This window comes from Ascaphus truei, chromosome 18, assembly GCF_040206685.1.
Source record: "Ascaphus truei isolate aAscTru1 chromosome 18, aAscTru1.hap1, whole genome shotgun sequence".
Classification (NCBI taxonomy): Eukaryota; Metazoa; Chordata; class Amphibia; order Anura; family Ascaphidae; genus Ascaphus; species Ascaphus truei.
In genome coordinates this window covers 33152540-33174895 of record NC_134500.1, presented here as the reverse complement: position 1 = coordinate 33174895, position 22356 = coordinate 33152540, and the positions used below count along the sequence as shown (strand labels likewise).

General features: G+C 52.3%; 1 protein-coding gene and 1 long non-coding RNA gene across 5 annotated transcripts in view; one reads left to right on the top strand and one right to left on the bottom strand.

Annotated features, from left to right (window-relative positions):
* LOC142469133 (sodium/nucleoside cotransporter 1-like) overlaps nucleotides 1-22356 on the bottom strand; it is a 135367-nt gene that overhangs the window by 65798 nt on the left and 47213 nt on the right. For all 4 annotated transcript variants that reach the window (XM_075576067.1, XM_075576066.1, XM_075576068.1 and 1 more), the window contains 5 exons: nucleotides 20907-21096; nucleotides 13079-13220; nucleotides 12073-12186; nucleotides 11841-11918; nucleotides 611-691 (listed from right to left, as the gene is read on the bottom strand). In XM_075576067.1, the coding sequence (XP_075432182.1) occupies nucleotides 611-691; nucleotides 11841-11918; nucleotides 12073-12186; nucleotides 13079-13220; nucleotides 20907-21096 (605 nt within the window). The remainder of the gene's footprint in view (nucleotides 1-610; nucleotides 692-11840; nucleotides 11919-12072; nucleotides 12187-13078; nucleotides 13221-20906; nucleotides 21097-22356) is intronic.
* The window catches only part of LOC142469134 (uncharacterized), a 65425-nt gene continuing 51388 nt past the window's right edge, over nucleotides 8320-22356 (top strand). The window contains exons 1-2 of the long non-coding RNA XR_012788966.1: nucleotides 8320-8620; nucleotides 10976-11320. This is a non-coding gene — a long non-coding RNA (uncharacterized LOC142469134). The remainder of the gene's footprint in view (nucleotides 8621-10975; nucleotides 11321-22356) is intronic.

Below are 22356 nucleotides of genomic sequence, written 5' to 3'. Positions count from 1 at the left end.
TGTATCCCGTAGCTGCTGACGCGTCACAGCGTGTAGTGCTCTGTGCAGCCAGGGGGGACCGGGACCGGCTCGCGAGGATTCCCCTGCTGGTGGGGAACTCGCGTGTGGCCGCCCGCGCCGCCGGGCGCACCGGGTCCCAGCCCTAACGCTCCCAGCAGTGCGGGCTCGGGGGAACATCACGGACACTGACCGCTCACTGCACAAGGAGACTTGTTAATGCATCGTGTGATTTACATTACAATGGGGATTTCCCCTGTGTCCCCCCCGTTCTGTTCTGTACCCACATCATTTAAAAAACTTTCATGGACTTTACGTTAACGCACGGGTTCTCAACGCCAGTACTCAAGGGCGACCAACAGGTCAGGTTTTCAGGATATCCCTGCTTCAGCACAGGTGTCTCACTCAAAGACTAAGCCACTGATGGAGCCACTTGTGCTGAAGCTGGGATATCCTGAAAACCTGACCTGTTGGGGGGTCTTGAGGACTGGCGTTGTGACCCCTGAGTTAGAGGGAGAGAGAGGGCAGCAATACATTGCTTTGCTTCACAATGCGCTGCAGGCCCCGCCACTGGCAGTGAAAGGGTGAAAATACATTACCGAAAGCCACGCACCTTCAGGATGAGCCACTGCATGAGGCCTACATAGTACAGGACAGACATCACACAGCTGAAGAAGACCACTATGGGAAGAGCCTGCAGAGAAATAGATATTGCACGGTGTGCTGGGGGTGATGGGAGAGTCCGAGGCAGGCTGCACCCCAAAATCTGCCAAGTCCTAAACTATATTGCTTATTATTTTTGTAACTATTTTCTAAAGCTTATGGAAAGTTTTAAACTGATAACTAAGTTATCTACTGTAGCAGCACAGGTACAGCTCGCTCACTGCTAAAGGAACTCAGCGGGGGGGTTTAATATACAATGTTCACCTCATACTGTCACCAAACGGTCCCTGTCACCGGCAGAGCCAGAGATGGCATCGCAGGAGGTGACAGCCGCAGGGCTTCGCTGGATTATTGTACGGATATTTAGATATGTTGAATACACAAGGTTATCATCACCTGACGTGCAACCATCCAGATTACAGTTCCATTTCTTAATTAAAGTGCAGCTGCCTTTTGCTTGCTCAGAATCTGAGACCAGCCGCTCTAGGGCCAGAAACCCACCGTCTCATGGCAGGAAGGAGACAAAACCCGGCTAAACCCTCCAATCCTTACAGACAGAGCAAGAGAAGTGCAGTCTGACCACCGATCAGAGGCTTCCTGGAAACCACATGCGGTTACAAGGGGAGCAATGGCAGTTTTGGGCCTCACTGTAAGTGAGGGACATTAATGAGTGACACTAATGAGTGAGAGTTTCCTCCGTTAGTAAGAAACGGACCCGTTTCATACGCTGTTGTTAATAGGTAAGACTCACGGCCGGGCAATAAGACTATCTGCCTGTCATTGCGTTCTGCTCACCACCATTTTGTGAGACCGCCTGCAATTCAGAGCGACGTTCCCTATATAAAAGCGATACCTTCCCACACACGATGCTCACGCCTAACGAGTGACATTGAACAAGTGTGAGGATTGGACCTCGGTCCCGCCCCGTTATGCGTCCCGAGGCGCATTGGGTGACGCCCCTCGCGCAAGCGCCGCAGCAGTTCTCCTGTTGGCACCTGACCTAGGCTCCACCCCCGCACCGCCTCCCGTGACGCAACGGAGGACGCTCCTGTCTTCAATACACGGCGGCGTCGCATGACTAGAAACACTCAGGGGGTTAATGCTAAATCCCTTCATTACTCCACAGATGGGATACACTCCGCCCCTGCCTATCAGTACACAGTCTGTGCGTGATGACCTATCAGTACACAGTCTGTGTGTGATGACCTATCAGTACACAGTCTGTGTGTGATGACCTATCAGTACACAGTCTGTGTGTGATGACCTATCAGTACACAGTCTGTGTGTGATGACCTATCAGTACACAGTCTGTGTGTGATGACCTATCAGCACACAGTCTGTGTGTGATGACCTATCAGTACACAGTCTGTGTGTGATGACCTATCAGTACACAGTCTGTGTGTGATGACCTATCAGTACACAGTCTGTGTGTGATGACCTATCAGTACACAGTCTGTGTGTGATGACCTATCAGCACACAGTCTGTGTGTGATGACCTATCAGTACACAGTCTGTGTGTGATGACCTATCAGTACACAGTCTGTGTGTGATGACCTATCAGTACACAGTCTCTGTGTGATGACCTATCAGCACACAGTCTGTGCGTGATGACCTATCAGTACACAGTCTGTGTGTGATGACCTATCAGTACACAGTCTGTGTGTGATGACCTATCAGTACACAGTCTGTGCGTGATGACCTATCAGTACACAGTCTGTGTGCGATGACCTATCAGTACACAGTCTGTGTGTGATGACTCACTGCATGCAGCCTTCCCATTGGCTCTCTGTGCTTTATATGCTCAGCCAGTCCCTAGGCATGTTGCTGAGCAGAAACCACTGTTTATGTTTCTAGTGCTTGCCACTAGCATCCTGCTGCCCTGCTATTGCCTTTGCATTCTGCCTTGTTTATCTGTTACCTCTGACCTCAGCTTCTACCAGGACTTCTACCTTCTCTGACGCCTGGACCTCGGCTACGCACAACGACCATTCTGACCTCTCTACTCCTGGACCCCGGCTACGCACAACGACCATCCGACTTCTCCAATCCTAGACCCCGGCGAGTATCACGACTAATCTGACCTCTCCTACCCTGACCCAGCTACACGACTACGACTCTGCACTCCGGACGCGGTTGCGTGGTTGTTGGTCAGTTTTCTCTAACATCCCCACCTCAGCCCTGCGGCCCTGTCCTGTTTGTGGCGAGCACTCATTACAATAAGCCAGTGGGAGAGAAAAAGGGTAATTCTATATACAGGCGGTCCTTGGTTATCATGGAATCCATTTTGGAAGTAGTGTTGGATAGTGAAACCGGTGTAAAGTGAGTCCCATGTTAATCAGTGGCGGTGAGTGTCGGATAAGGCATTCAGGCGTTGGATAACGGCCCATAGGGTCGCATTGTAGATCGTTGTATATGCATCGGTAGTAAAGTGAAACGACAAATAGCGAGGACTACCTGTACTCCGAAGCGGCCGTTTGGGGTGTACTGTATTTAGCCGAAATTCTCTACCAAAGTCAATGGGGAATTTAGGCTGAAAACGCCCAAACAGTTGCTTCAAAATATATAGAACTAGCTGATAGACCCGGCGTTGCCCGGAATGTGAATGGATAAAATAAAAAATAATGTTGTTTGTAATAAAAAGTATATGAATGAAATAGAATGAAAAGAAAGATTAATATATAAAATTTGTAAAAATATTTTATTGTCGTTGATGAAGAATAAAAACTGGTATATACATTTGTAATAAACATATGTAAGAGTCCATGTGATAATAATTGGTATAGTAATAAATGATTGTTGTTATGAAATGCAAGGGTGTGGGTGGGGGTGTGCTAAGAGAAAGGGTGGGTGGGGGTGTGGGAAGAGGAAGGGTGGGTGGGTGGGGGTGTGGGAACATAAATGAAGGGTGGGTGGGTGGGAAGAGGAAGGGTGGGTGGGTGGTGGTGTGGGAAGAGTAAGGGTGGGTGGGTGTGAAGAGTAAGGCTGGGTGGGTGGGGGGGTGTGAAGAGCAAGGGTGGGTGGGTGAGGGGGTGTGAAGAGCAAGGGTGGGTGGGTGGGGGTGTGTGAAGAGTAAAGGTGGGTGTGTGGGGAATGTGGGAAGAGTAAGGGTGGGTGGGTGGGGGTGTGTGAAGAGGAAGGGTGGTTGGGTGGGGGTGTGGGAACATAAATGAAGGGTGGGTGTGTGGGAAGAGGAAGGGTGGGTGGGTGGGGTTGTGGGAAGAGGAAGGGTGGGTGGGTGGGGTTGTGGGAAGAGGGTGGGTGGGTGGGGTTGTGGGAAGAGGGTGGGTGGGTGGGGTGTGTGGGAAGAGGAAGGGTGGGTGGGGTGTGTGGGAAGAGGAAGGGTGGGTGGGTGGGGTGTGTGGGAAGAGGAAGGGTGGGTGGGTGGGGTGTGTGGGAAGAGGAAGGGTGGGTGGGTGGGGTGTGTGGGAAGAGGAAGGGTGGGTGGGTGGGGTGTGTGGGAAGAGGAAGGGTGGGTGGGTGGGGTGTGTGGGAAGAGGAAGGGTGGGTGGGTGGGGTGTGTGGGAAGAGGAAGGGTGGGTGGGTGGGGTGTGTGGGAAGAGGAAGGGTGGGTGGGTGGGGTGTGTGGGAAGAGGAAGGGTGGGTGGGTGGGGTGTGTGGGAAGAGGAAGGGTGGGTGGGGTGTGTGGGAAGAGGAAGGGTGGGTGGGGTGTGTGGGAAGAGGAAGGGTGGGTGGGTGGGGTGTGTGGGAAGAGGAAGGGTGGGTGGGTGGGGTGTGTGGGAAGAGGAAGGGTGGGTGGGTGGGGTGTGTGGGAAGAGGAAGGGTGGGTGGGTGGGGTGTGTGGGAAGAGGAAGGGTGGGTGGGTGGGGTGTGTGGGAAGAGGAAGGGTGGGTGGGTGGGGTGTGTGGGAAGAGGAAGGGTGGGTGTGTGGGAAGAGGAAGGGTGGGTGGGTGGGGTGTGTGGGAAGAGGAAGGGTGGGTGGGTGGGGTGTGTGGGAAGAGGAAGGGTGGGTGGGTGGGGTGTGTGGGAAGAGGAAGGGTGGGTGGGTGGGGTTGTGGGAAGAGGGTGGGTGGGGTTGTGGGAAGAGGGTGGGTGGGTGGGGTTGTGGGAAGAGGGTGGGTGGGGTTGTGGGAAGAGGGTGGGTGGGGTTGTGGGAAGAGGGTGGGTGGGTGGGGTTGTGGGAAGAGGGTGGGTGGGTGGGGTTGTGGGAAGAGGGTGGGTGGGTGGGGTTGTGGGAAGAGGAAGGGTGGGTGGGGTTGTGGGAAGAGGAAGGGTGGGTGGGTGGGGTGTGTGGGAAGAGGAAGGGTGGGTGGGGTGTGTGGGAAGAGGAAGGGTGGGTGGGTGGGGTGTGTGGGAAGAGGAAGGGTGGGTGGGTGGGGTGTGTGGGAAGAGGAAGGGTGGGTGGGTGGGGTGTGTGGGAAGAGGAAGGGTGGGTGGGTGGGGTGTGTGGGAAGAGGAAGGGTGGGTGGGTGGGGTGTGTGGGAAGAGGAAGGGTGGGTGGGTGGGGTGTGTGGGAACAGGAAGGGTGGGTGGGGTGTGTGGGAAGAGGAAGGGTGGGTGGGTGAGGTGTGTGGGAAGAGGAAGGGTGGGGTGTGTGGGAAGAGGAAGGGTGGGTGGGTGGGGTGTGTGGGAAGAGGAAGGGTGGGTGGGTGGGGTGTGTGGGAAGAGGAAGGGTGGGTGGGTGGGGTGTGTGGGAAGAGGAAGGGTGGGTGGGTGGGGTGTGTGGGAAGAGGAAGGGTGGGTGGGTGGGGTGTGTGGGAAGAGGAAGGGTGGGTGGGTGGGGTGTGTGGGAAGAGGAAGGGTGGGTGGGTGGGGTGTGTGGGAAGAGGAAGGGTGGGTGGGTGGGGTGTGTGGGAAGAGGAAGGGTGGGTGGGTGGGGTGGGTGGGAACATAAATGAAGGGTGGGTGTGTGGGAAGAGGAAGGGTGGGTGGGTGGGGTGTGTGGGAAGAGGAAGGGTGGGTGGGTGGGGTGTGTGGGAAGAGGAAGGGTGGGTGGGTGGGGTGTGTGGGAAGAGGAAGGGTGGGTGGGTGGGGTGTGTGGGAAGAGGAAGGGTGGGTGGGTGGGGTGTGTGGGAAGAGGAAGGGTGGGTGGGTGGGGTGTGTGGGAAGAGGAAGGGTGGGTGGGTGGGGGTGTGTGGGAAGAGGAAGGGTGGGTGGGTGGGGTGTGTGGGAAGAGGAAGGGTGGGTGGGTGGGGTGTGTGGGAAGAGGAAGGGTGGGTGGGTGGGGTTGTGGGAAGAGGAAGGGTGGGTGGGGTGTGTGGGAAGAGGAAGGGTGGGTGGGGTGTGTGGGAAGAGAAGGGTGGGTGGGGTGTGTGGGAAGAGGAAGGGTGGGTGGGTGGGGTGTGTGGGAAGAGGAAGGGTGGGTGGGGTGTGTGGGAAGAGGAAGGGTGGGTGGGGTGTGTGGGAAGAGGAAGGGTGGGTGGGTGGGGTGTGTGGGAAGAGGAAGGGTGGGTGGGGTGTGTGGGAAGAGGAAGGGTGGGTGGGGTGTGTGGGAAGAGGAAGGGTGGGTGGGGTGTGTGGGAAGAGGAAGAGTGGGTGGGGTGTGTGGGAAGAGGAAGGGTGGGTGGGTGGGGTGTGTGGGAAGAGGAAGGGTGGGTGGGTGGGGTGTGTGGGAAGAGGAAGGGTGGGTGGGTGGGGTGTGTGGGAAGAGGAAGGGTGGGTGGGTGGGGTGTGTGGGAAGAGGAAGGGTGGGTGGGTGGGGTGTGTGGGAAGAGGAAGGGTGGGTGGGTGGGGTGTGTGGGAAGAGGAAGGGTGGGTGGGTGGGGGTGTGTGGGAACAGGAAGGGTGGGTGGGGTGTGTGGGAAGAGGAAGGGTGGGTGGGTGGGGTGTGTGGGAAGAGGAAGGGTGGGGTGTGTGGGAAGAGGAAGGGTGGGTTGGGTGGGGTGTGTGGGAAGAGGAAGGGTGGGTGGGTGGGGTGTGTGGGAAGAGGAAGGGTGGGTGGGTGGGGTGTGTGGGAAGAGGAAGGGTGGGTGGGTGGGGTGTGTGGGAAGAGGAAGGGTGGGTGGGTGGGGTGTGTGGGAAGAGGAAGGGTGGGTGGGTGGGGTGTGTGGGAAGAGGAAGGGTGGGTGGGGGTGGGGTGTGTGGGAAGAGGAAGGGTGGGTGGGTGGGGTGTGTGGGAACATAATGAAGGGTGGGTGGGTGGGAAGAGGAAGGGTGGGTGGGTGGGGTGGGTGGGAAGAGGAAGGGTGGGTGGGTGGGGTGTGTGGGAAGAGGAAGGGTGGGTGGGTGGGTGGGGTGTGTGGGAAGAGGAAGGGTGGGTGGGGGTGTGTGGGAAGAGGAAGGGTGGGTGGGTGGGGGTGTGTGGGAAGAGGAAGGGTGGGTGGGTGGGGGTGTGTGGGAAGAGGAAGGGTGGGTGGGTGGGGGTGTGTGGGAAGAGGAAGGGTGGGTGGGTGGGGGGTGTGTGGGAAGAGGAAGGGTGGGTGGGTGGGGGGTGTGTGGAAGAGGAAGGGTGGGTGGGGGTGTGTGGGAAGAGGAGGGTGGGTGGGGGTGTGTGGGAAGAGGAAGGGTGGGTGGGGGTTGTGTGGGAAGAGGAAGGGTGGGTGGGGGTGTGTGGGAGAGGAAGGGTGGGTGGGTGGGGGTGTGTGGGAAGAGGAAGGGTGGGTGGGGAAGAGGAAGGGTGGGTGGGTGGGGGTGTGTGGGAAGAGGAGGGTGGGTGGGTGGGGGTGTGTGGGAAGAGGAAGGGTGGGCGGGTGGGGGTGTGTGGGAAGAGGAAGGGTGGGCGGGTGGGGGTGTGTGGGAAGAGGAAGGGTGGGCGGGTGGGGGTGTGTGGGAAGAGGAAGGGTGGGCGGGTGGGGGTGTGTGGGAAGAGGAAGGGTGGGCGGGTGGGGGTGTGTGGGAAGAGGAAGGGTGGGTGGGTGGGGGTGTGTGGGAAGAGGAAGGGTGGGTGGGTGGGGGTGTGTGGGAAGAGGAAGGGTGGGTGGGTGGGGGTGTGTGGGAAGAGGAAGGGTGGGTGGGTGGGGGTGTGTGGGAAGAGGAAGGGTGGGTGGGGGTGTGTGGGAAGAGGAAGGGTGGGTGGGGGTGTGTGGGAAGAGGAAGGGTGGGTGGGGGTGTGTGGGAAGAGGAAGGGTGGGTGGGGGGTGTGTGGGAAGAGGAAGGGTGGGTGGGGGTGTGTGGGAAGAGGAAGGGTGGGTGGGGGTGTGTGGGAAGAGGAAGGGTGGGTGGGTGGGGGTGTGAGGGAAGAGGAAGGGTGGGTGGGTGGGGGTGTGTGGGAAGAGGAAGGATGGGTGGGTGGGGGTGTGTGTGGAAGAGGAAGGGTGGGTGGGTGGGGGTGTGTGGGAAGAGGAAGGGTGGGTGGGTGGGGGTGTGTGGGAAGAGGAAGGGTGGGTGGGTGGGGGTGTGTGGGAAGAGGAAGGGTGGGTGGGTGGGGGTGTGTGGGAAGAGGAAGGGTGGGTGGGTGGGGGTGTGTGGGAAGAGGAAGGGTGGGGGTGTGTGGAAAGAGGAAGGGTGGGTGGGTGTTGTGAAATAGCAGTAAAGAAGAGTAAATATGACGTATTTTTATTAAAAGTAGTTAAAAAGAGCATTTAATAAAGAAAAAAATGTTGGTACAAATAAAAAGAATATTTTAAAATAAAAGTTTGTGAGCGTAGAGCATCCAGAGATTGGCGTTCGGAGGGCATTGTTAGATGTCAAATGTTTGTACAAATGTTTGTTAATAAAGTTAAAAATGTTGTCAGAAAAAAAAAAAAAAAAATGTTTTTTGAAATGAGTTGTTGGTGAAAGTGGTGTGTGCGGAGCGCATCCAGAGATTGGCGTGCGGAGCGCATCCAGAGATTGGCGTGCGGAGCGCATCCAGAGATTGGCGTGCGGAGCGCATCCAGAGATTGGCGTGCGGAGCGCATCCAGAGATTGGCGTGCGGAGCGCATCCAGAGATTGGCGTGCGGAGCGCATCCAGAGATTGGCGTGCGGAGCGCATCCAGAGATTGGCGTGCGGAGCGCATCCAGAGATTGGCGTGCGGAGCGCATCCAGAGATTGGCGTGCGGAGGGCATTGGAAGATTGAAATGTATGTAGTTGAAGTGTGAATAATGTTGAATGTATGAATGTAATATGTGTGGTGATGTGTGAATGAATCAAAGTTGATTAAAAATGAAAGTATGATATAGCGGCAAGGAAGAAATTATAAGAATGAATAAAAAAAAATTAGCAAAGCGGGGGTAATGTAAATAAAAAGTATTATAGCGGCTATGAAAGAAAGAAAATAAAACAAAATATAATATAAATGGATAATAGTAAAAGAAATGTAGTGTGTCGGCCATTTTATAAATTGAATTGACACTGCGTAGGTGCACGCCATTGTAGAAATTCGGAGCGCCGTTCGGAGGTCATTGGTAGATGTAAAATGTTTGTAGAAATTTGTGTTAATAAAGTTTTACATTTTGGCAGAAAAAAAAAATGTTGAAAAAAAAAAGTTTCTGCGGAGCGCATCCAGAGATTGGCGTGCGGAGGGCATTGGAAGATTTAAATGTATGTAGTTGATGTGTGAATGATGTTGAATGTATTAATGTAATATGTGTGGCGATGTGTGAATGAAGGAAAGTTGAGTAAAAGTGAAAGTATGATATAGCGGCTATGCAAACAAATAAAGAAAGGAATAAATAATGATATAGCGGCTATGGAAAAAAATAAATAAAGGACTAAATTATAAGAATGGATAAAAAAAATACATTAGCAAAGTGTAAAGAAAATGTATTATAGCGGCTATGAAATAAAGAGAAAATAAATGAAAAGATGGTATAAATGGATAATAGGAAAAGAAAATTAGTGTCGGCCATTTTAGACATTTAATTGACACTGCGTAGGTGCACGCCAAACGTACGGCATTGTAGTGATAGAAATTTATTGTAATTGTAAGTGAGTAGTTTGAGAAGAAATTGAAGTTGATAAAGAGTAGGCGGTGAGCGGCGTCCATGTGTTTGTAGAGGCAAATCTTTGTATTTAGTAGTTGTAAAGGCAAAAGTTTGGTAAATTAATGTAGTTGATGTGTGAATGATGTAGAATGTTAAGTGTGTCGGCCATTTTACAAATAGAATTTACACTGCGTAGGTGCACGGCATTGTAGAAAGAGAAATACATTTGAATTAGTACCAGAGTTTGTGGGGCATTAGTAAAAATGTAGAAAGAGTGCGTTGTGGGTGGCGGTTTATAGGGGTATTTGCACAGGCCGGTGTAATGTGCGCGCGAGTTAATGGACGCGTGCGGGCGGTGTAATGTGCGCGGCGGCGGGCATATATGAGGTGGGCAGAGAGCGGGCGGTGTAACGGGCGCTGTAATATGAGCGGTTCGTGGCGGAGGGAGAATGAAGGTAATGGGCGGCAGTTTAGTAAGGGTAATGGGCCGCTGTAATATGTGCGGTTTAGAGGATTGTCGTTGCGGAGGGAGAGGCGCCCATATATGAGGTGGGCAGAGAGCGGGCGGTGTAAGGTCCGCTGTAATATGAGCGGGTCGTTGCGGAGGGAGAATGAAGGTAATGGGCGATTGTCGTTGCGGAGGGAGAATTGTAAATGTGTGTAATGTGTAAGATGTGTGTAAGATGTGTGTGTGTGTGTGTGCACAGGGGTGACAGTGTGTGTGTGACAGTGAGTGTGTGTACAGTGTTAAGTGACACTGAGTGTGAGGGGGTGACTGTGTGTACAGGGTTGTGTGTGAGTGTGGGGGGTTGTGTGTGAGTGTGGGGGGTGAGTGACACTGAGTGTGTGTGTGGGGGGACAGTGGGTGTGTGACAGTGGGTGTGTGTACAGTGTTCAGTGACACTGAGTGTGAGGGGGTGACTGTGTGTACAGGTTTGTGTGTGAGTGTGGGGGGTTGTGTGTGAGTGTGGGGGGTGAGTGACACTGAGTGAGTGTGAGTGTGAGGGGGTGACTGTGTGTACAGGGTTGTGTGTGAGTGTGGGGGGCGAGTGAGTGTGGGGGGTGTGAGTGTGGGGGGTTGTGTGTGAGTGTGGGGGGTGAGAGTGTGGGGGGTTGTGGGGGGTTGTGTGTGAGTGTGGGGGGTTGTGTGTGAGTGTGGGGGGTTGTGTGTGAGTGTGGGGGGTGAGAGTGTGGGGGGTTGTGTGTGAGTGTGGGGGGTGAGAGTGTGACATGTCAACTTACCAAGGAGTCGTCAGAGGTTCTGGCCGTGTGGTGTGACTGCAAGTGTGTGAGAGTGAAGGAGGTGATGTCACAGTGGGGCGTACCTCTTGGACCAATGAGATTCACCGGGCGTACCTCTTGGGCAATGACAGTCACGGACCAATGAGATTCACCGCAGATAGCACTAACCTCACTAACCATTCGATTTTATATATTAAGATATACCCCAAAATCTGTCATATATTGCGAGATATCGTTTTTACTAACATTGTATCTTCCTGTGATTTCAGACTGTGGCCCATAATTATAAAGCCGTTCTACTGCATGAAACACTTTACAGACCATTCACTACCGTGTCATCCGGAACCTGAGTCGCCCAGCTTTGTATATATGGCAACATCAGGAGCCCCTGAGGAAACTGCATCCGCAGTGAAACGCGTTGGGCGCCCATTGACGAAACAGATGGATTACCGGCACTGATTCGTCAAGCACCGCTGAGGTCTGCGTGGAGGGTCTGAGCTGGAGAAGGCTGGGGACTCCAGCAAGCGCCATCACACGGGTTCCAGCCACCGGTGTTGGTTTGGACTCCCTGTACCGCGTGTCCTATCTGCCTGATACCCACATACTGTATGTTTGTGAGTTTTTTATTGGTATTTTATTATACTTTATAGTAAAATATATTTTCCATTATATCCTTTAATCTTGTATATTTTTAGGAAATCCTGGAGGACAGCAATGACTATACATCAGGGGGGCGGCCAACCCCAGTCCTCAAGGGCCAACAACAGGCCAGATATTAGGGATATCCCTGCTTCAGCACAGGTGGCACAGTCGAATATTGAGCCACCTGTGCTGAAGCTGGGACTGATTAAGCCACCTGTGCTGAAGCCAGGATATCCTGGCAACCTGACCTGTTGGTGGCCCTTGAGGACTGGAGTTGGCCGCTCCTGGTATACACCATATCTATTCAACAACAAAGTACTATCTGTGAAATACCTGAAACTCTTCTACGCCTGTTAGTGTATCAGCTGCTTCTCTTTGGGAACGTTCATTTCTATTTTGTGTTTATTCCGTGTTTATCTCCTCCTGTACCCTGGGACGCGTCCCAGGTACATTTTGGTTAGTATATATGGGCCTAAATACGTCTTCACTTACCTGGAAGGCAAATACGTCCTTGATAAGGTTTTCTCCAAAGACAAACCCAGACCCGGCCGTTGTGTAGTTCAGGAAGATCTGAGAATAAAGGGGAGATTACCTGTCAGGACCCAGCACTGCTAAATATGTCAGCGTTTCCATGACTGTAACGCCACCATCCTCCACCCTTCGTATTGCGAGTCACCGGAGCTCCGCTGAATGGAAACTGGCCCACATTGTGACTGAATGCTACCTGAATTTGTTGACCGATAAACTTGAAGGCCTGGAACCCGGGATCAGTACGGATGATGAACAATCCTAAAGCAAACTGGAGACCGAGGCCCCAAAACACTGCTCGCCATGACACCTGGAAAGGGGAGAATAAAGGACGCACACAAGTTTGCAGGTTCCTCGGAGCACGTTTATTTCTAAACTCATTGGATGCCTCATATCCCCAAAGAGGGAGCTGCAAGCTTGTCCCATTTATTTAGGAGGTGAGAGATGGACTATTCTGTAAGTACGTCCGCCTGCAATCCCTCTAATGACCAGCGTGAGGCCTTTTAGAGGGAGTGGTTCATTTGAAGGGAAAGGTTTATATCCATCTCTGTGCTGTCAGTGACACTTCATATCAAGCCGTGAGGCTGTTACCATGAGTCACTGCCCAACAATGTCCAGGAGCAATCAAAGCGTGACCCAGGCTATGGCACTAGACCGGCTGCGTTACGCCGCCTCGCGCTTTGATTACACCCCCTCATTGAGTGTTCCTTCTCCACGGTGAGCGAAGGTTCCCGCAGGAATGACACTGATCGCCGGTCAGTGACCGAAACAGAGAAGAGAGATAGAAAAAAGAAGAATGAAGAGTGGAAGGATTGTGGGCAGCAAGAAAGAATGTGAGAGAAGAGAGATAACTGGGTTTTGGAAGACGGGTGTCTGAGAAAGATACATTTCTCTTCACTCCTAGACCTGTGGTTCTCACATTTCTCCTCAGGACCCAGAGTGCCAAAAACCCATATATCATACATAATGTGTGTAAACTTTACGTGTACTGGATAGTTGTACAGTAAAACCCGGAGTGGTCAGAGATCCACGAGGATTAGACCACGGGGGAATTAGTTCACAACTATTAATTAGTGAAGATAAAAAACACAACCATTTCCTTGCTATTTCTGGAGATTGCTTAGAATCAGAGCCCGAAGCTTCGGGTGTTTTACCATCCTGAATGTACGTCTGTAGGGACAATATCACTCCGGTTTTCTTACCGCACGGTGGTGCTTGGAGCAGATGAAGAGGACAATGATGAAGAAGCAGACGCCTCCGAAAGATATGAGCTGCTGTGGCCTCTTGGACGTATCCACCACCAGCCAGGCAATGAGACCAATCAGAATCAGTGCAGAAAAAACCCTGAGAGAACACAAAGCAGTAACACACACACAGTCACCGGCTTAATACAGAACACACCCTGAGAGAACAAAACAGTAACACACACACACAGTCACCGGCTTAATACAGAACACACCCTGAGAGAACACAAAACAGTAACACACACACAGACACCGGCTTAATACAGAACACACCCTGAGAGAACACAAAACAGTAACACACACAGTCACTGGCTTAATACAGAACACACCCTGAGAGAACACAAAACAGTAACACACACAGTCACTGGCTTAATACAGAACACACCCTGAGAGAGAACACAAAACAGTAACACACATAGTCACTGGCTTAATACAGAACACACCCTGAGAGAACAAAACAGTAACACACACACAGTTACCGGCTTAATACAGAACACACCCTGAGAGAACAAAACAGTAACACACACAGTCACCGGCTTTATTGTATTGTATTGTATATCTTTATTTATATAGCGCCATTAATACAGAACACACCCTGAGAGAACACAAAACAGTAACACACAGTTACCGACTTAACGCAGAACACACCCTGAGAGAACACAAAGCAGTAACACATACAGTCACCGACTTAACGCAGAACACACCCTGAGAGAACACAAAACAGTAACACACACAGTCACTGGCGTAATGCAGAACACACCCTGAGAGAACACAAAGCAGTAACAAACACAGTCACCGGCTTAACGCAGAACACACCCTGAGAGAACACAAAACAGTAACACACACAGTCACCAGCTTACTGCAGAACACACCCTGAGAGAACAAAGCAGTAACACACTGTCCTGGAACTAGATTCCATATTCCTCTGTCTCTCCTTTAGTTTATGGGATTCATTTCTCCCTTGTTCAGTTGCCTGTCATTTCCCCTGTCCCAGCAGCTTGCTGTGTGAGAAAATGCAACATTATTGCTACATGTTGTGGCTCCCTTAGACATTTCAGCGAGTTGCTATAGCAGCCCCAGCCTTTCTCTCAAATGAGCTAGTCTGCTTTCTCTCCCTCTGCTCTGCCCCCAGATGGTCTGTCCCAGGCTATCTTGCCACCCAGAATACATTGGGACTTCCTTTTCCACCATCACCACTGGCTGAGTGAGTACCTGCTGTAACTGCTCTAGTGGCAGGATTACACTTTTCACCTGTCCTTTACTACAAAGCACCCACAGAGAGGCATTATCTAAACACCAACATCTCTTCACAAGTGCCTGTCTTTTATGCTCCCTTTCCTAAATAAAGTCAAGAAAAGATACAGAACTTGTTGTGCTTTGGAAAGAGGGCAGAGTTGAACCTATCTGGGCTAATCATCTTACACATGATCCTGGCCTCCAGAATACTGAAAAGGATACCGTGTGATTTACAGACACTTACAGGAGCTGCTACTCTAGACTTTATGATAACACAGAGCAGTCTCTGCAGACTGAAAAGCAGCAGCAGCTTTACACTGCCAGACAGGGCAGCAAACTTTATACAGCAAACTGCATACAGCCTGCAGCCTTACAAATAAGCAAGCAGATTCACACTAGACACAGCCAGCAAACAACCTTGCACACAAGGCAGCAGCTTTGCAGACAGACACGAAACCTGATTGCCTTTCTCTGTCTGAGTTCACCCTCTGCACAGCTCCATAGTGAGGGATTACCATCTCACCTTACCCTGCGCACGTCCCCACGGCCAGCGCCACCAAGGGCAACGCCACCGGACACCCGCCAGGACACCGGCAGAGCCATCGGACACCTGTAAGTACAGCTACCCCTACGCTGAATGCTGCAGGACACCGCTCGGCTTCATCTGAGACAGTCGCCCATCGCTGACACAGGTAAAAGACCGCACGCCACACACACTAGCTAAAGGCCTACACACACCTACAGCATGGCAGAACTCAGAGCCTCACCAGATATCACGCAGGAGAGTGACCACTCAGACACAGAGACCGCCGCGCAACCGCAACAGGCGCAGGCATACGCAAGGCCCAAACGGACAGTCACACTGACACAAAAGGGCCGCGAAAAATATGAGGCTGACATTGACGCACACCGCGAAAAATTAGAGAAGGCCTGGGAGGACACTGATCGTGAAATAAGTAATGTCGCAAGTGCTAGCGATCAAGAAACCCAGATCAAACATGCCATTACTCAGATTAAGTCATACCATAGACGTTACGTAACGCTGTCACAGGCATATTTCACCTATCTGACAAGAACTAACACAGAAGACAGCACGCGGGAACGTGACCTGCAAAAGGCGATTGACGTGGAGTGCAATGGCATCATGCAGACCGCCATCGCAGACGCCCAAAGCGATAGAAAAGAGCTCCTCCTGGAGACCGCATCGCAGCGCTCAAGCACATCCAGACACTCATCAAGGTCAGCAAGATCAGCGCAATCTCACGTGTCTAGCGCAAACGCCACCAAGGCACGAGCCACCGCATAGGCCGCACGTGCCAGGGCCGCATACGCTCAGAAAGAGGCAGCCATGAAACTAGAAAGGGCTCGCATAGAAGAGGAGGAGCAGACAGCGGCTGCCACCGCCGCTGCAGCCACTGCCACCGCCGCTGCCACCGCCGCTGCAGCCACTGCCACCGCTGCACGGAAAAAGACAGAGGTGGACGTTAACCTAGAGGCCCTAAATCAAGAAAGAGAAGCTGCTGCCGCTATAGCCCAAGCCGAAGTCCTAGAAGCAGCCGCGCAACAGGATGGCGGGGAGCAACCGTACAGACGGATTGCCTCAGAGGATCCAGTCCAACGCACTGAAGACTATGTAAGGAGCCTCTTCAGCATAAACACCAGGGCACCATCTCAACACGGAGGGAGTGACCACAGACACAGAAGACTTGCTGGGTCCACGAGGAGAAGACGCTGCTCCTTCAATGGTACATGCTGCCTAGGATAGCCACAGCCGCAACAGTGATCCACACGCCAGCGCGCACACGGATGCACCACAACCGGCTCGCAATCCAGGTACACCCACACGGGAGAACACAGCCCCTCAAACTGACCAGCAGTCATCACGCGTCCACGCCAAGGAAGAGGCGACCGCACGGACCCTCCCAGCAACTACCTCAGAACGGGACAAACACGCCGATGCCTCAGGCCTGACAGACATAGCCAAGTACATGATCCGGCGTGACCTGGTGCAAGCAGGACTCATCAGCTTCGACGACCGCCCTGAGAACTACCGGACGTGGAAGTTCACGTTCAAAGACGCAATCAACAGCTTGGACTTCTCAGCAAGGGAAGAGCTCAACCTGCTATTCAAGTTCCTGGGGAACGAATCCAGGGAGCACGCGAAGAGACTTCGGGCGGCAACTGCAAACCAACCCCAAGTAGGTCTTGACTTAGTGTGTGAAAGGCTAGAAGAGTGCTACGATAGCCCCGAAGCAGTCGAGGATTCGCTCTTCAAAAGAGTCGACAGCTTTCCCAAGATCACAACTAAAGACTACTCGAAGTTACGAGAGCTCGGGGACCTGCTGCAAGAGCTGGAGTTTGCAAGGAAGGACCATTCCTTAACGGGTCTCAACGTCTTGTACTCAGTTTGTGGAGTGAGACCAAACTTGGAGAAGCTACCCTACAACCTCCAAGAAAGATGGATTTCACAAGGCTCTTAGGGGCGCAGACCACATCCAGTGCCAGCCACCCGAGGAACGAAAGGTCAGCAGCAAGATACAAGGACACCAGAACACCCATCTCGGTCCACAGGACGGACGTGCCCCCTACGACCCACGCGAGTCCCGGCCAGGCAGCCGCCAGGGACAAGAAACCAAGGGACCTTAACAAAGAATGCCCTATACACAAAAGGCCGCATCCGCTTAACAAGTGTATCGGATTCAGAATGAAACCCATAGAGGAGCGAAAGAACTTACTCAGGGAATGGGGACCTTGTTTCAAATGTTGTGCTTCCACAACTCATTTATTCAAGGACTGCAAAGAAGCTATGAAATGCACAGAGTGCGATAGCGACAGGCACATAGCCGCTTTACTGTACACCCGGAAGCTATGAAGCCCAAATCAAGCAAAGCCCCTAACCCTTCGACAAAGCAGGGCGGGGAGGAAGAAGTGGGAGATACACCCCCCACGACGTCGGTAGTGTCCAAATGCACAGAGGTATGTGGAGAAGGAAGCGACGGTAGATCTTGCTCTAAAATATGTCTGGTAGCAGTGCACCCAGAGGGACAAACCCAAAGAGCTAAAAGGATGTATGCAATCATCGACGACTAGAGCAACCGATCGCTGGTCAGGTCAGAATTCTTCGACATGTTTAACATACAAGACAGCGCTTCTCCTTACACTCTCAGAACGTGCGCAGGGCGAATGGAGACCACAGGGAGAAGAGTGAATGGCTACACCATATGCTCAATAGACGGCAAAGTGAACATGCCCCTTCCCACACTCATCGAGTGCAATCACATGGCAGAAGATAGGAGCGAGATCCCCACACCAGACGTGGCGCGACACCATCCCCATCTAAAAGCTATTGCCGATCATATCCCACCGCTAGGCGAAGGCGCCCAGATCATGCTGCTACTTGGCAGGGACCTCATGAGAGCACACAAGATCCGCGAACAGCGAAACGGGGACCACAACGGCCCAAGCGCTCAAAGGCTCGATCTAGGATGGGTGGTAGTGGGAGAAGTATGCATAGACAGAATACGTGAACCCGACAATGTAGACGCCCTACGAACAAACTTGTTGGAGAATGGTCGTACATCCCACTTCAAACCCTGTCCGAACCACTTCCAGGTCCACGAGAAGCTCGAGACCAAAAGGAACTATGGAGACGCGCTTGTGGCAGGAAAATACCTCAGTGACCTACAATGGAGTACAGTGTTCCAGACAACAAAGGACGACGACAAACAGGTGCCATCAATGGAAGATAAAGAATTCTTCAGGTTAATGGATAAGGAGCTCTTCAAGGACGAATTAGGCAGTTGGGTGGCCTCACTACCATTCCGCTCGCCAAGAAGACGCCTCCCAAACAACAGAGACCACGTCATGTCTAGGCTCGCTTCGCTTCGCCGTAACCTACAAAGGAAACCGGAGACCAAGGAACACTTTGTGGCCTTCATGCAGAAGATCTTCCGCAGTGGTCATGCAGAGTCGGCGCCCCCACTGAGAGAAGGCGAAGACTGCTGGTACGTCCCGTCGTTTGGCGTCTATCATCCCCAGAAACCTGGCCAAATTCGAGTGATATTCGATTCCAGTGCTCAGCATCAGGAAGTCTCCCTAAACGATGTTCTCCTCACCGGGCCGGACCTGATGAACAGTCTTCTGGGAGTGTTGATCCGCTTCCGCAAGGAGCCAATTGCCATAACAGCAGACATTCAACAGATGTTCTACTGCTTCCTTGTGCGAGAAGACAACCGTAACTACCTAAGATTCCTGTGGTACCAAGATGACGACATAGAAAACGAAATCATAGAGTACCGCATGAAAGTACATGTCTTCGGGAACAGCCCATCACCTGCGGTGGCTGCCTACGGCCTCAGAAGAACGGCCCAAGACGGAGAAGCAGAGTTCGGGAAAGACGCCAGGAACTTCGTCGAAAGAGACTTCTATGTGGACGACGGATTAAAATCAGTTCCCACTGAAGAAGAAGCCATATATCTACTCAAAAGGACACAAAAGATGTTAGCAAATGCCAACCTAAAATTGCACAAAATAGCATCCAATAGTGCCATAGTGATGAAGGCGTTCCACGCAGATGATCACGCAAACGATCACAAGAATTTGGATCTGGGGACCGACACGCCTCCCATACAGCGGAGCCTGGGGATAAGCTGGAATCTTAAAACAGATACCTTTACGTTCCAGGTAGCCATCGAAGAAAAACCCTACACACGTCGCGGAGTCCTGTCCACCGTTAACAGTCTTTACGATCCGCTAGGATTCGTGGCTCCTGTCACTATACAAGGGAAGTCTCTTCTCAGCGAAATGTCCTTCGAAAAGCAGGAATGGGACACCCCACTACCCCCAGAAAAACGGAAAGAGTGGGAGACGTGGAAGTATTCCTTGAAGGCCCTCGAGCAACTTCAGATCCCACGCCCCTACTCACCTATATCTCTCACCGCTGCACACAGCAAAGAGCTTTGCGTATTCTCAGATGCCTCCACAAAGGCTATAGCAGCGGTGGCCTACCTAAAAACCACAGACGTGGGTGGAAGTTACAACATCAGGTTCATCCTTGGCAAGGCTAAGCTGGCGCCACAACCCGACCATACTATACCCAGACTCGAGCTATGTGGTGCAGTGTTAGCGGTAGAACTGGCGGAGCTCATCGAGAACGAGATGGACAACAAACCAGATGCCGTCAGATTCTACACAGATAGCAAGGTGGTACTGGGCTACATATGCAACAAGAAAAGAAGATTCTACGTATACGTGGCCAACCGTGTAGAAAGAATCAGGAAGTCGACCCAACATGGAATTGTTAAAACCTTTTTAAGACCCATCACAGAGATTATCCTCCTAATGCCCAAATCGGACTATAACAAGGAAGAACTGACTACCAGTTCTGTGGACTTTGAGAGACATTGTGGTGCATCAAGCTAACCTAGAGCTGTGCATCCGCCTACCTACCTTACAGGACTTCAAGCTGGTGGTACCGGCCGGTATCCCATCGTTATGTGGACATGAACTTTGCATTGTTATGTTATGTTATATTGCACATATGTTCCACACATATCTAGAATATAGTGGTATCTCCAGATACCAGACGGGGAGTGTCCTGGAACTAGATTCCATATTCCTCTGTCTCTCCTTTAGTTTATGGGATCCATTTCTCCCTTCAGTTGCCTGTCATTTCCCCTGTCCCAGCAGCTTGCTGTGTGAGAATATGCAACATTATTGCTACATGTTGTGGCTCCCTTAGACATTTCAGTGAGTTGCTATAGCAGCCCCAGCCTTTCTCTCAAATGATCTAGTCTGCTTTCTCCCCCTCTGCTCTGCCCCCAGATGGTCTGTCCCAGGCTATCTTGCCACCCAGAATACATTGGGACTTCCTTTTCCACATTCACCACTGGCTGAGTGAGTACCTGCTGTAACTGCTCTAGTGGCAGGATTACACTTTTAACCTAAATTTATCTAAACACCAACATCTCTTCACAAGTGCCTGTCTTTTATGCTCCCTTTCCTAAATAAAGTCAAGAAAAGATACAGAACACACAACGCTCTCACCTCCCTCCAAACTCCCACCAAGCACTCACCTCCACCCTCTGCACACAACACTCTCACCTCCCCTTGAACTCCCATCAAGCACTCACATCCTCCCTCTTCACACACAACACTCTCACTCCCTCCCAACTCCCACCAAGCACTCACCTCCCTCCTCTCCACACACACCACTCTCACCTCCTCCACAGCACACACCAAGCACTCACCTCCTCCCTCTGCACACAACACTCTCACCTCCCCCACAACTCCCACCAAGACCTCCCTCCTCTGCACATGAAGCCGGCAGCATGTTTCCCCCGGGTGCTGCTGCGGGACCCTTGGCAGAAGATCGCAGCACATCTGGGTACCGCGGCACCCTGGTTGAGAAACCCTGGTCTAAACTGTGCATTCATGGAGCGTGATGCGTAAGCCCAGTTACATTACAAACTAAACTATGTCAATGTTTGCAAAGGCTTTAAAAGGCTGAATGAAGAACCATATAGGTCGTATTTAAGTCTCTGCAACTTACCACGTCATCCATTTCTTGTTCTTTCTCACGCAGCTCCCAACGGGACTCAGACATTCTAGTATCTTCTTCCCAAAGAGTTTTTTAAACAGGTCGTAGGCAAGGAAGAAAATTACCACGCAAGTTATAACCAGCAGCGCCAAGGTGCGGCTGAAATTAATTATGCAGGCTGCGATGAAGAAGGCGGCGTAGCCTGGGAAATGCAAGCAGAGTGAAGCGTTAGTCGCAGACACTGTGATTTGCGCGTTATTACCCAGAATCCCTGGCTGCGGTGGAAGTGCTGTATGCTACGCGGTAACAGGGAAGGGCCGCAGACCTGTCTGAGACGTGCGAACGTGCTCACAAGTGATATTGTTATTTACTGCACAGTACATTGCACGGTGTGAGAGCTGTCACTTTTCTTTTACCCACCATAACTTGTTTAATGTCCGGTTATACTCACAGACAGACACGTTTATAGATTTGAAAGCACAGAAACCCTATTAATTCGCTCTATAGGTGCTTAATGTACGCCCTAGCTTAGAAGAGTGTTAGTGACGTTGTCTCAGAGCGCTGTTGAAATACAAGTGGCCGATATGTAAGGGGAATGTCGCTCGGATGTTACGTTTCCTTCTGAACTTATATACCGAACCGGTGGGATCCCGGTGGTAAGACTGAGAGGTTCTGTGCTGGGACAACCCCACCATCAGGTAAGGTGATTATTTGGGGGAATTGCTTCTTTGTAAAGTGCTGTGTTACTTGTATGAAGAAGAGAAAGTGCTGTGTGCATGGCTGGCACTACATGATGAATATGCACAGATACATGCATATGTAGCTGTGACCCCTGATTCACCCCAAAGAGAGGGAGGTTGCGCTTGCAAAGAGTAGTTGCAAAAGCCCGCGAAGGAGGAGAGTGCATTTGGTGGGAGGGAGCAGTCCCTTGACCCAGCAGCCCTGCGGGGAGGGTCAGGTGACAGAGTCGAGCCAATGGGCTGAGGAGGTGCCGGAGATATAGGCAAGTGGTTGAGCGCACGTGGAGCTAGAGCTGGTTGGAGAGGAGACGGAGAGTCTGTGAGGGGAGGTTGAACCGCCCCGGCGCAGGCCATGTGCCCCAGGCCCAGTTAGCCCTGAGTCACCTTAGAGACAAGCTGAGCTAGGGATCGCCCTAGGGAGGTTCCTGTTCCCATAGTATCTGTAAGCCTCGACCGGGACTATACTGTCGAGAAGGAGGTCTGGGCTCAGACCCCCATTGGTGTTGCCGGAGTCCGGGTGGGAGCGCCCCGGACCCTAGAGAGAGAGAGAGAGATAGAACGGTGTCGACGTACCGAGAGCCTTTGTGAAGATCGTGGCAGTCCCGAGCACCGGAGTGCTCGGCAGGTATTTCATCAAGTGCACCAACGGTACCATTCATTCACCCGAGACACAGTGGCTGCGCAGTCACCCCTACACACACATAGGGCCGGCTGTGAGCGGG